Source organism: Leptopilina boulardi, unplaced genomic scaffold, assembly GCF_019393585.1.
Source record: "Leptopilina boulardi isolate dan_hultmark-lab unplaced genomic scaffold, ZJU_Lbou_2.1 LbouV2_187, whole genome shotgun sequence".
NCBI lineage: Eukaryota > Metazoa > Arthropoda > Insecta > Hymenoptera > Figitidae > Leptopilina > Leptopilina boulardi.
The window spans coordinates 200,246-215,176 of record NW_026137737.1 but is presented as its reverse complement, the minus strand read 5'-3'; the positions used below and the strand labels follow the sequence as shown (position 1 = coordinate 215,176).

General features: G+C 32.5%; 1 protein-coding gene across 1 annotated transcript; it reads left to right on the top strand.

The window, feature by feature from the left end:
- Positions 1–6,504: 6,504 nt before the first annotated feature.
- On the top strand, positions 6,505–10,443 carry LOC127277858 (uncharacterized). The gene is made up of 6 exons (XM_051299252.1): positions 6,505–6,651; positions 6,847–6,920; positions 7,031–7,166; positions 8,840–9,194; positions 9,417–9,742; positions 9,790–10,443. Exons 1-6 carry the CDS (start codon positions 6,505–6,507, stop codon positions 10,441–10,443), a joined length of 1,692 nt encoding a protein of 563 aa, XP_051155209.1.
- The last annotated feature ends 4,488 nt before the right edge of the window (positions 10,444–14,931 follow it).

Here is a 14,931-nt window from a genome sequence, read left to right as displayed (position 1 = left end):
TATAAAACGATTTAAGGTAATTCTTTAAAAATGAAATTTGTTAAATACTGAATCTCGTTATAAAAAATTCTGGACTTGTCAAATTTTTATTAAATTATTATTCAATTAAAAGTAACATAATTAGAAAAACTTTTTGAACACTTATCAACGTATGTTTATGGCTTTTATCATTAATTAATTAATTACATTTACCGAGATGTATGGTGGACATTTAAATCGTCAATTTGTAATTTGATAAATTAATTTAAAAATTAAAGTATCTGCATTTTATAATAAATATTTATAATTATTTGTCAATAATAACATAAATTATTTATAATAATTGTAAATAAATTTCTTGCATTCTTTAAATCAAAATTTTTTATACAACGCAATGTTTTTTCATATTTTTTATAATAAAAAAACATATCTGTATTAAAACACAAAACACACTGTAACAAGTCGTATAATATATATAGTAATTTAAAAAAAATTTATGTATTTACAAAAATTGATTCAAAATTTAAATAAAAAAGGAAGGATTTTTTTATTGTACCAACATCAATTTAATTATAGAAGGATTTAACTCATCCAGTCACTTTTATTAGATTTAAAAAAAGTATTAAAATCTAGTTTTGTGGGATAATTGTTTTTTCAAATAACTGTGAACCGTTTTGGAAATACAATTGTTTTTACAATTTTCTAAAAGTCTTAAATAAAAATTATGTCTTTATCGAATTTTGAAAAAAGACAAGTTTTTCACGTAACCGTCTTAAAATCCAGCAATAAAGCTTTTTCCTGTTTTTCCCTGGTCAATTCACAACATTGCTCAATAGGTAAATATTTATTAAATAATAATATATTAAATATTAATACTTAAATAATATTAAATAGTTAAAAATATAAATGAAATAATCGTAGCTAATTACAATTTTTAATTAATTTATAGATATAAAAATTAATAATAAGTTTTTTTATTATAAAAAATATGAAAAAACATTGCGTTGTATAAAAAATTTTGATTTAAAGAATGCAAGAAATTTATTTACAATTATTATAAATAATTTATGTTATTATTGACAAATAATTATAAATATTTATTATAAAATGCAGATACTTTAATTTTTAAATTAATTTATCAAATTACAAATTGACGATTTAAATGTCCACCATACATCTCGGTAAATGTAATTAATTAATTAATGATAAAAGCCATAAACATACGTTGATAAATGTTCAAAAAGTTTTTCTAATTATGTTACTTTTAATTAAATAATAATTTAATAAAAATTTGACAAGTCCAGAATTTTTTATAACGAGATTCAGTATTTAATAAATTTCATTTTTAAAGAATTACTTTAAATCGTTTTATATAGCTACTAGTTTCACAAATAATATTAATATTAACATTGCAATATTATTTCAATGCCCTTTTAATTATGACACTAATTTAATAATAGAATTTAAAAATATTTCGTTGAAAACATTTTTAAATTTTCCCGCCATTCGTGTCAACTGATGACGACAAGGCTTGCAGATTATAAAGACCCGAAAGTTACCCACCTTCAGGTCGTTGGTTAGTTTAGTGGTTAGGGTTCTTGGCTGTTGTGTTGCGCGTCCGGGTTCAATCCCCAGCTCCTCCAAATTTATTTCCGAAAATTGCGCCGTTAATGTTGGGGAAAAATAAAAGAAAGCGCAATAAGGGAAAAATAAATTTTTTTAATTTTACTTTTATTTAATAAATATTATAAAACATTTATAATAAACTTACCTTATAAAATTCACTGAAAACTTGCATTTTAATTTTACAGGAAATTTGTCTATATATCTTTAGAGTACTTTCCGGAGATAGTTTTAAAGAAATTCACAAAGCAAATTTCTGTAAAACTCAAAATGTAATATTTCCTAAACTTTTATCCACAATTTTTCGGCAAACTTAATCGGATAACTATCCTGAACTTCGCACCGCGAGTTATAAAACCGAGGACATATAGAGCTCGCCTGAACTTCCCCTGAAGCTCCCCAACTTAGTTTCCGAACTTAACACGGGGAACTCCCCGCGAACTCCCTGCGAAAAACGGTGCTGTCTGGGAAGTAGGATCGTAACCTTTGGGCGTTAGTACTCTTTCCTACGTTACTTTTTTTTAGGTGAAGACAGCACACGGGGAAAAGAGAAACGATGATTTAACAAACTGGGCCTACTTCACAGCGTTGGCATTGAATTGACACAGGTCGCGCAGTTAAATCAACATACCACGATTCTGCTCTATTAGAGGACCGAATCGAGCATTTGGTGAGTAAGGATGTGATAGAGAAAAGTAATAGGCGTTTAATAATAACGCTATACCAGATAAACGTTACAAGTGAAATAAATAAAATATTGTGATATTACAAACAATGAAATAAAATAGTGATATTATAATTCGATAGAAAAGTGGTGAAAAGTTGGAATCAAATTTAAACAATTGGACTTTTAAAGTCGTTTACTTAGGAGAAATCACGTGGCTGCCAATCTAACCTATAAAACAGTAAACTTTCCAGATATATTAACAGGAAAGAGATAACTGAGAGAAATAATAACAGATAACAATAATTAAAGTAAGTCTCTAAAATAAATAAATAGTAGAACCAAAGAAGCCTGATCTGTAGCTTGCTTAGAAGACCTGATACAAGCGGCAAGTAGAAGGAGAGAATGTAATTGCTTACACCGGTATTTCCTAAAATAAGGACCACACTAAGTACACCAAATTTACCTAGCTAATCCCATCTAGATGCACTTGGCCTGTCCACAAACAATTCCCATTACACCTTATCACACCTTCTACGGTTTTGTTCTTTGATTTGCAAGAATATTAATGAGTAAAATTGATTTAATGGCTGAGTGGACAGAACTGGATAAATTTGAGGGATCTTTGAAAGATAATATTATTGGAATGGTATATTGTTGATCTGAGAGCTTTATTTGGTTTGACCTTGTTTGCGCTTTGTTTGGTTTGATTTGGTTTGTAAGAACTGAAGAGACTTAGAATTAACAATAAATAACTTTTGAAATCAATGATATCTGGGAAATATAAATGAATAGATAGAATCAAAACAGATTGATTGCGGACAGAACAATAATTAAAGTTCAATATTGTCTGTCTATTTGCTATCAGGCATGTGTAAAATAGATAACAAAATATTTAAATGCTAGATTAATGTAAAAGTAAAATAAAAGTAGTATCTAAACAATTGCTTGACTGAATAAAATTACGACTGATTAAAGAGAATAGCTTGAACTAATGATAAGAACATGCTTTAATAAATTAAAATAAATTAAAATAAAATAAAATAAATTAAATATAATAAATTAAGTATTTATATAATTTTGAATTTTCTACAGATCAATTAAAGTAATACCAGCTGGGATAATGCCAAATAAGGAGGGCTCCGGTAGCAGTCGTAACTCGTCCCTGGATAGTCTCAGTAAATATAAGCTGAGAATGGCGGGCCGAGGAAAAGGCGCAATAAAGATAAAGTCAGAGAAGCTGGGGCGGGCCGGGTCTCCGGTGCCGGGTATCTCTGCTGTTGTAACTAAAGCTGACGAGGTACAATTAATTAAGGAGAAGGATAAAGATGAATTTTCAAACTCAATTGATCGACTAAGAAACACAACACGGAAACTATATACAAGATTAGAGAAAAATACACTTAACTTACCTAATACTCAGACAGAAATACAAGACAGACATAACAAACGGGATTTAGAGCAAACAACAACATCCTCCCCAAACATTTCTAGAGTTACTCAAACCAAAAAGAAATTTAGGAGTGTTATCACGGGCTTAACCAATAATGAATTAGCTCGCGAATTAGAGATCCCAGATCCAAATAATACTAACATTGTAACAAGTTCTCCTAGACAGAGTCAAGATAGCCAACAAACGGGTAATGAAGCCGGTAAGGGGGGACAACAGTTCATGAGTAGTATAGCAAACCCTAGACTTGTGTGGAAATTAAGAGACGCTCAACAACTTAATTTAAACCAATCTTATAGTGAATCATTTGGCCCACCGTATCTGGTTTTGATGGAGTCAACAATACCAGATCACAATTTAGGCAGGCTCGACCCGATCTCAATAGGGAAATTTATTAGTGATTTTGTGGAGGGGGAAAGGAAAATTTATATTAGTGGTAAAAATCAAATAAAAGTGTACTGTGATGAAATTGCTGATGCGAATTACTTGCTTGAATCGGAAGATTTGAAGGGTACCGGTTATAGGTCATTTATCCCGGAGGGAATAATGAACAAAAAAGGATTCATCAAGGTAGATTCATATTACTCGGTCACGGATGTCGTCAAGATGATGGACGATGAATCAAGAACTTTCTTGGTCTCCGCCAGTAGGAGGTTCCAAAGGGGCGGTAACGCACAAGACATCATTGACCTTACTTTTAGACTAAAAAGAATTCCGCGAAAACTTTTTATATACGGAGTGGCCCACTACATCACCCCCACAATTCCGATCCCGAAAAGGTGTCATAAATGTCAGGCATTTGGTCATGTCTATTCTCAATGCAGGGCTACACATAATACGTGTGAATTCTGTGGAGACAAGCACGCAACAGATGAATGTAACAACTTCCTAGCCGCGGATTACTGTATCAATTGCTCGGGAAATCATAAGGCGTCTTCAAGTCAGTGCTTGGTTTTTAAATATGAATTTGAGGTGATGAAGGAGAGATATTTGAGTAACTGTACAAAGGAAGAAGCGAGACTCAAATTGGAAAGAAAAGGCATCAAATGTCAGGGAGCGAAATCCCCACCTCGGGAAGCCGAAGATAAACAAAGGAGCGATAAGCAAGAGAACGAACAAATTGCCAATCAGAATAAAGATACCCAAAAATCAGATGAGGAGATGATAGAGGACAGGGAAAACTTCGGGAAAAGGGAAGAAGGAAAAAGTAATCAACAAACAACTAAGCGAATCTATTCAAAAACATTTGACAGTGATAAAGAGGCGAAAGAGGGAGTAAATCAAGAATTAACGAAAATATATGGAATTATTATGGAGGGATGTCAAACAGAGGAAAACACCACTCAAGATGGCTCGAAAGAGGCAAGCCCGATGGACATTACGAATATAGTGAATCCCACTGACGAGGTCGCTTAAAGTAATTAATAAATGTGCTCATTAGTTCAGCTAAAAAATCTATAAAAACTAATTGAATAAGTATAATTAGAAAACATCTTTTTTAAATAAAATAATTAAAACAATAAAACTACTGTAAAATAAAATAAAATAAGTTATAATTAGGTATAAGAGAGAATAACAGCAATATTATTGTTGAAGTGGATTAAAAGGTTTAATTAATTACTTAGAAATAGAAATAAATATATTGAAATTCGATTTTATTTTAAAAATGCAGCCACAACAAAATAAAGATAACCTTTTCAAATGTGCTACGTGGAATGCACGAAGTGTGTTACAAAAAAAGACCCAAATAGAAACACTCATTTATCAGTATAATTTAGATTTGTTATCGGTATCGGAAACGTGGCTTTCGTTGAAATATAAAAATTGGAATATAAGGGGATATAATGTAGTTAGAGGGGACCGTGAACAGGGGATTAATGGAGGGGGAACAATGTTTATTATTCGGAACAAGTATGTATTTTCCAATCTAAATTTGAAAGGATCTTGGTCAAATTTTTGCGAGGCGGTCGGGGTAAGGTTGAATTCGCAATTGGGTCCTCTGTATTTTGTATCAGTGTATATTCCTCCCAATTCTAAAATCAAACTTGACCATATGATAGAAATGTTCGATCAAATACCTGATGACGGTCAAATTATTGTCATGGGGGACTTTAATGCCCATTTTGTGAACTTTGAGACGGATCAACCTAAGGTGACCCGTTCGAACCGATTGGGGAGAATGATGATTCAATTCCAAGAACAGAAAGAATTGGTATTAATGAATGATGGAACACCAACCTATAAATTTCCAGGGAATGATACGGCAGGGATATTGGATCTATGCATGGTGTCGGCGACATTGGCAACTACCTGCTATGCAAAAACAACCGACGACGCGTATGGAAGCGATCATTTCCTGGTTTTATTGACGATCTTTCTGGAAGTGGATACAGTGTGTACCAGTTCGAATCGATTACGGATTGGGAAAGTGGAATAGGGAGGGTTCTATGTAAAACTTGATGAAAGAAAACATGAAATAGAAAATGTTGAATTGAATTGTATAAAAAAATATGAACAATTTACGAAAGTGATAGTTGAAGGTCTGTTGGATTCCGGGGCTTATATTCCAAGTAACAATAAAACCTTCTCTCCTGTTAAACCATCCTGGTGGACCCCGGAATGTGATCAAGCGGCGCTAAAGAAAAAAACGGCTAGAAAAGAATATAGCAAAAACCCGAATAGAAATAATTTAAATAAATATATAGAAATTGAAAGGGAAACTAATAAGATACTTGCAAATCAAAAAAAACAATCTTTCAGGGAATTATGTAATTCAATTTCCCCAAAAATGGGTGTCAAAAGAATATGGGGCCTCATCGGAGCATTTGCGGGAAAGAGAGCGGCTAATATTAGTAACACAAATGATCTGTGTTCAGAAGAATTAAAACGACTGCAAGATGAATTAGTGAGAGAGGATGTTAAACCTATACCGCATGTAATCAATACCCAAATAAATGTCGAGGATCCTTATAATTAGCCATTCACAAAGAAAGAATTTTATTCTACTCTTAAAAAGTGTAAAAAAACTCTGCTCCGGGTATAGACCAAATTTCCTATGAAATAATAAGAAAATTACCAAGGGATTATCTGTATATTATGTTTAGAATCTTTAATGAATGTTTTATTACAGGACAGTATCCGGAAATGTGGCGCAGGACGCTGGTTAAATTTATCCCGAAACCAGGAGGAAAGGGTACCAGACCGGTGTCCTTAACCCCATCCCCGGGCAAAATTATGGAAAGGATGATAAACTGCAGGTTGGAACACTTTGTAGAGAGTAATGACCTGATTCCTGATCATCAATTTGGGTTCAGAAAGGAAAGGTCTGCAATGGACTGTGTGATAGCATTGGCATCGGACATCCTGGAGGGATTCACAGAGGGAAAGGGTACAGTGGCGGTGGCTCTGGACATTAAAGGGGCCTTCAATGCGCTTTTGCCGGCGGAGGTGGTGGGTGAGCTTGAGAGAGTAAACGCCCCAACCAGGATAATAAATTTTGTCTCATTTATGATCACGAAGAGGCACTTATCCTTTGATGACAAATCGCCGAGCCGAGAATGAGGAGTGGGTGTCCCGCAGGGAGGGGTATTGTCCCCACTATTGTTTAATTTAGCACTAAGAGGAATTCAAGAAACACTGCCGGAGGGAGTGAAGATACGACAATTTGCGGATGACATACTCCTCTATGCTTACTTTGAAAACGGAAACGTGAACGAGGGCCAGGCTCTAATAGAGGAGGCGCACAGTGGCCGATTTCCCGAAAAACCTGGCCAAAAGTCAAAAATTTTTTTTTAGAAATTTATACTTTTTATTATTGAATATTATAAAGGAGGGTTCACTGCATAATTTTGCGAAAAAAATTACACTTTTTTTATCACCAATTTATTATGTGAACAAGTAAAAGTGATCTTTGCCAGAGATTTACTCAGAACGTTTCATAACTATAAATTTTCGTCACAGTTAAAATAGTGAAAATATACTAATATACAGCAGATTTTTGAATATCTTTTTTTGGGAATTATTAACAAAGGTGTATGAAATAGGTTGAATGTATTTATCATCACATTTAAAACGTACAGTTTTTAAAAAATGACATTAAACATCGCTATTCATGGCTACGATTTTTGTATTGTTTTATCAACGTAAATCATGAAAATAGTTGTGAAATCCACCGATATCCGCGCCCTACCTGGTATTATCATAAACTAGAATATATTTTTGATTCATTTTAATTGAAATCAGCTGCCCCAAGCTGCCCCTGCAGTTTTGGTATCACTTTTTATTTCACCCAGCGCGGTTTACCGACAGCGCGTTGCAACGGCCGGCGGTGCAACTGAACGTGAAAGACTGACTTTTTCTTCATTCGCATTCGCTTTAAACTAAAATTCTGTAATTTAAAAAAAATAAACTCTAACACATATACGCAATTTTATAATACCAGCAAATATTTTGGATCCGCCATATTGAATTTGATAAAACAAATGTAAAATTTGATTTCAGAAACCCAGTAAACGTAAGTATACTAAGTTTGGTTAAAATCGTACCATTTTTTAATTTTTAGCAAAGTTTTTTAAAATCTAAACGGCCATTTTGGATCCGCCATTTTGAATTTGACACAACCAATGTAAAATTTGAATTCAGAAGCCCAAAAAACATGGGTATACCAATTTTGATTGAAACCGTATCATTTTTCGATTTTCAGCAAAGTTTTTTAAAATCTAAACGGCCATTTTGGATCCGCCATTTTGAATTTGACACAACCAATGTAAAATTTGAATTCAGAAGCCCAAAAAACATGGGTATACCAATTTTGATTGAAACCGTTTCATTTTTCGATTTTCAGCAAAGTTTTTTAAAATCTAAACGGCCATTTTGGATCCGCCATTTTGAATTTGACACAACCAATGTAAAATTTGAATTCAGAAGCCCAAAAAACATGGGTATACCAATTTTGATTGAAATCGTATCATTTTTCGATTTTTGGCCAGGTTTTTCGGGAAATCGGCCACTGTGAGGCGGCCAGTTTGATCACCCCGTATCTTAAAAGACTTGGATTTAAACTGTCCCCGACTAAGAGTCAATTCTGTACTTTTAGTAGAACAAATGTGGAATTTTTAATATAGGGGATCAGTATTGAAAATGAGACAATTCCAAATACTCCAACACTTTTTTACCTTGGAGTAATTTTGGATAGTAAACTCACATGGGAACCCCACATAAGATATATTGAGGGGAAAGCATCACAATCACTAAATGTGCTTAGAACGCTGGCAAAGGTGACTTATGGAGCGGATCCAGGATCCATGCTGATGGTCTACAAAGGATTCCCCTGGGCGCTTCTGGAGTGGGGTTCGATTCTAATAGCAGGCGCCAACAAAACGACTCTGCGAAGATTGGATAAAGTCCAGAACAGTGCACTTCGCATTGCTATGGGCTGTATGAGAACAACACCAATCCCAATCCTCTTATCAGAGGCAGGTGAGTCCCCATTGGGTTTGAGGAGATCCCTCCACTTAAATAGAAATGCCCTGAGATTGAGTAGCTGGTCAGGTAACCCCGTAGGACAGAGTCTTATTAACATTTCGCATAGGGCAAAAAATAGAAAGAACTACCCGAAGTATGCAAGCAACTTTCCTCCGGTCATATATATCGACCCAATAAACAGTATGATGAAAAACTTAGATATCCCGAAACGACCAGCTTATTTCGACCAGGATTGGGTTAATGTGGTTTATGATGTTGAGCCTTTCTTTGATACCGAGATAGGATATGAAGTCAGAATGGCTGATTCTCCGGAACTAGTGTTAGATGGGTTTCTTGATCGGGAATTTCAGGGTTACGTGGTAATTTATACGGACGGATCCTATCTGGAATCGGGAAGTAGATCAGGTGCAGGTATTTTTATTCCATCTTTGGGATATAGACAGGGGACAAAACTGACTGACTGTTACTCGGCTCTATCTGCGGAGCTAAATGCTATTTTGCTAGCTCTGAAGTGCATAGAAACAATGGGAATTTACAGGGCGGTGATATGTACTGATTCGTTGAGAGCACTGACTCTTTTACAAAACAGACTGACAGACTCTCTCTCTCTGACAAAATAATATTTGACATTGTTGATGAGATAAGAACAAAAGTGATGAGAGGAGGAGACATACGATTGGTGTGGATCCCCTCTCACTCGCAAATATCAGGTAATAATGAAGCTGACAGATTGGCAAAGATGTCAGGAAATTTCCTTGCAGGCGTCAAATCGAAACCAAATAGGATTGATATTAAAAAAATGATCGATAGAGATTTTGAAGCAACAAAAAAAAGAGAATGGCCATTTTTCCCAATAGAAAGAACTAGACAAAAATATTTCGAATATATAAATGAAAAAACGGAGAGACCATGGTTCCGGGGATACGACTTGCCGAGATCTACCGTAAATTTAATAACCAGAATGAGGACGGGTCACGTATGCACTGGAGAACAGTTCCTGAGAATGAATTGGAATATCTCACCAGAGTGTAAATGTGGAGCAGAAATCAGCTCCCTACGTCATTATGTTTTTGAATGTGATCTGTTCGAAGAAGGAAGAGATGCCTTCAGGAACTTTGTATCTCGGAAATTCAAATCAACTCCTATGACTGATACACAATGGGATTCACTTATATACAATCCAAACATGCAAGTTGTTACCGAGATAGGAAGGTTTCTGAGGGTAGAGGGAATAATAATATAGTTAAAACAAATTTAAGAAACAATTAAAATTGGAAACTGATAGCAAGATGATAGAATAAATGAGTGAATATATTGAAGTTTTGGACTTTTAAACAAAAGCTATAAATGGGTTATGTAATTAACAATAATAATTATAAATATACTAGCAACTTTGTCGTCCGCAAGCGGCCGACTACGTTGCTCGTGTGCATTAACCATATCTTTATTCACTTCTTTTTTTTCAAAAAATTTAATATTAGAAATTTACAAAAAATTTCTTCATATTAAATCTACCACCCAAGGAGCACGGAATATTGCTTGAATGTCAAGGTGATATCAAGCGGGAATATTGTTGTGACATTCAGGCGATATCACAATGTCCGCTTCATGGGGACATTCTACGGTGATATTCTTGTGAAATTCGCGTGATATTTGTATGGTACTGAGGGAATATTCCCGTGAAATTCACGCAATATTAAGAAAATATTCCTGGGATATTAAGGGAATATCCCTGTGATATTGAGACAATATTCCTGTAATTTAGAAAATTCTAAAATGTTGTTTATTTTGAATATTTAATTAAACAAATAAATCAATAAAAAAAATTGAAATTTTGTTAGAATTTTATAAATTATCTTATTAATATCACTGGAATATTCCCTCAATATCACACAAATTTCACGGGAATATTCCCTCAATATCATACGAATCACACGTGAATATCACCGAGGAATGTCCCCGTAAAGACATTATGATATCGCCTGAATGTCACGGGAATATTCCCACTTGATATCAATGTTACAATCAACCAATATTCCGTGCTACTTGGGCGCTTAACTTTACTTTTCCCTTATGACAGCAACTACTAAATAATCTATGTGACGGTCTCTCACACAGAAAATGTAACACATAACAAAACTTACATTCTACATTCATCAAACCTAAATAATTCTGTGGAACCTTACTTTTATTGAAAAGTTTAAGACATTATTGCATCTCTTACACTTTTTTATTTCGGTTATCGTTTTCACATGCCAAATTCTTTTCTTGACGCACTTTCTTTTCATCTTCCGTTTCCGTAGAAAATTTGTTCTTCTTACATGACAAATTATTTTCTTGACGCACTTTCTTTTCATCTTGAGTTTCCATTGATATTTTTCTTTCCCTACATGCCAAATTTTTATCCTTGTGTATTTTCTTTTCATCTTTAGTTTCTATAGATAATTTCTTTTTTTGCAAGTCAAATTTTTTTTGCGCTCTTTCTTTTGTATTTCTGTTTCTGTTTCATTACGATTACGTTTTCTCAATCTACCATTCTCTTGTCTAATTATTTTCTGTTCATATGTAACTTCGCGCGTTGCCTTCCCTTTTCTTTAATTCCTAGAATTATCTTTTTATCAATTTCTTCACTCAGAAAATACTTCATTTCTGAATATTCAAGTGGTGAAATTTTGTTCATATTATTATTAGTTGTACGAATTATTTTCTCTTCACTAGTGTCATTTAGAGAATGTTTAATTTCTAAATATTGTGTTAATAGAACTCTGTTAATATTATTGCTGGGAAAAGTATTAAAACAGAACAAGGGTTCAAAATATTATTTTTAAGTTCCTGAGCTCGATTTATGAAAAGACGGTTCCAATCATTCTCTATTATCGAATTCCTATTGTGAGACGTTCTTATTGACGGAAAATGATTTAAGCGATTATTTTCAAACATTGACTTTAAATGGTTTCTCATTCTGTTATTATCAGTTTCATAATTTACGCTGTTTGACATTACGTTAAAAAATATAGATGTTGCAAATGCTATTGCATATACTCCACACTCAACACTACCAAAAGGTTGTTGATCAACAACTACAAAAACTACTGTTGGTTTAAAAGGGAACAATCTAATTAAATATTTCATTTGATGCACATTTAAACACCCCTCATTAAGGCTATAAAAGTATAAGTACTTTGCATATTGAAAAAAGAATTGGAATCTTTTCTTAATAAATCTTCAAATTTGTACATATGCATGTCATTTAACAATTTATTTCTATTTTTAACAATTTTTAAATCTTCATCACTCAAAATAACATACTCTTTTATGTTGGCCATAGTATACTTCGTTTAATTTTATTTTTGATTCATGAAAATCTAAATATCTTTAATCCTCTCGCTCACTCTCTCCAATATAACAAATTTTGCCATTTATTAAATATAACCAATTTTGCCTTTAATTCAATATAACAAATTTTGCCTTTTATCCAATACAACTACCAATATCCAATAGAATTAGAGAACTATGAATGAGTAACTACTGATCAGCCAATAAGTGCAAAAGGACACTCTTATATGATTAATCAGTAGTTCATTACAGATACCATATATACATATATATACACTTGTATTAAAACCCCGGATTAATTACCACAAAAAAGCAACCCTTGGACAATAGAACCTTTGTTAAATAATCAATGAGAATTAACTCTGAGGACCCAAGTAATAATTTCTTTTCTCCCATTTATTACATGGAACAATACCCTTAGATAATAGAACCTTTGTTGATAAGGATTAACTCTGAGAACTTAGGTAATAATTTTTAAATTTTTTTATTAAAATTTTCAGGGACTCTAATACAGGTATGCACATATATATATATATTTATTTTTATTTTCAAAACAAAAAGGAAGAAGATTAAGATTTTAGACGAAGATATTCTTATGCCATTTTGAATTGTCTAGATAGAGAAACGCAATGTTAAACGAAGAAGTACTTATGTTATATTCCTTGGTGTAAGAAAGAAAGGTATGCGTTACCTATTTAGTTTTAGACTTTCTTTATAGTTTTTTTACGTGATAAAGACAGAAAGAAATTATTACCTGGGTCCTCAGAGTTATTAATTAATCCTCTTTAAAAGATTGCAGGTCAAGTGAACCCTCATTTGCAAAATAAAGATATATCTTTCTCTCTCCATAACTTGTTCTTTTCTCTGTCACCGAAAACCCAGCAGGGGTCCGGACGGAATGAATGAATGGACGGAATGAAGGAATGAATTCAAAGATTATTATAGTTAAAAAGATAAGTATAGATTTAGATGTAAATAAACAAATTAAAAGATTTTGAGAATATATATATTTTTAAATAATGGTGGAGGGATTATATTAATTAGGAAAGAAATTAATTTATCAGATCCAAAGAGAATTTAACTTTAAGGAGGGGAGGGAACTTTGAGATTAATCTGTTAATTGTGGGGAGGCCAATCAACCGGAGGACATGGGCAGCCTCCACTAGCCCAAGTGCTAGGGAATGGGCTGGTCCGGTCCAAAGGGATGGCCCTCGTTTTTCCGACCGCTGTCAATTAACGGCTCTGATGACTCAGGGTGCCTGAGTCTGAAGAAGCTGGGGACAGAGTGGTGGAAGTAGATGGTTTCCTGTTTGATTATCTATATAGTATGGGGTAGAAACGTAAAATAAAATTTAAAAAAAAAGGAAAAGAAAAGGAAAGGAACAAAAAAAAATAAAAAAAAAATATAAATTAGAATAGTCAAAATAGATGATAAGGGTAATGATAAGGTAATGATAAGGTAATGATAAGGTAATGATCCGGTAATGATAAGGGCCATGATTATTTGAATGACTAAAATAATAGAGTAAATTATAAATTTTAAGTTAGAAATGTACTGGTTGAAAGGATACTGAATAATTTATCCAGATAAATATAAAGAGAGTTAAAAATCGGATAAAACTGATTAATTGATATTGAACAGGGCCGGAGAATAATTGATACGCTCCTGAAATACTAATCCCTAATATAACCTAACCCCAAAATAAAAGGTCTACAAGCAATAATTTGGAAGTCGACTAAACACCTCGGTGCTAGAAGAAATTTATAAAAGAAAAGAATACTACGTGAAATATATTGTATCAAGTGAAATTAAGTGAAAAGAATATTTGTATCTAGAATTGGCCTGTTACGACGAAGCCACATATCGAAGAAGAAGAAGAAGAAGATTCTGCTCTATTAGCAGAAGTCTGTCGCTTGGCGCATGCGCAATACTCGAGTAAATAATTAAATTAATAAAAATAATAATAATTAATTAATATTAATTTAATAATTAAATTAATTAAATTTATTTACAAATTATAATTATAAAAAAATATTAATTTAATATTTATTTTTTAATTTAATAAAATATAATTTTATTTTTCTTAAATTAATTAATTAATTAAAATTAAATAAATTTAAAAAAAATTTTAATTAAAAAATTCAGAAAATATAAAGTAAACATTACATAATTATGTATTAATTAATCAGTTTTAATTTTATATTATATATAAAATGTAATTTTAAATTAAAATTTTTTATAATTATATGATTTAAATAATTTTTTTCTAAAAAAGTAGTCATTTCTTGAAATATAAGTATGAATTAATTTGATTTAAAAGGGATTGATTGATCATTAATTTGATTGATCTTAAAAGGGCATCTTCATCAACCGATATACATTGCGCATTTGCCC

Coding starts and splice junctions, on each gene's coding strand:
- LOC127277858 (XM_051299252.1), top strand. CDS start 6,505: ATGGGTGTCAAAAGAATATGGGGCCTCATCGGAGCATTTGCGGGAAAG. Junction 7,167..8,839: donor CGCTTTTGCCGGCGGAGGTG/GTGGGTGAGCTT, acceptor TTTTTAATATAG/GGGATCAGTATTGAAAATGA. Junction 9,195..9,416: donor AATCCTCTTATCAGAGGCAG/GTGAGTCCCCAT, acceptor CGAAACGACCAG/CTTATTTCGACCAGGATTGG.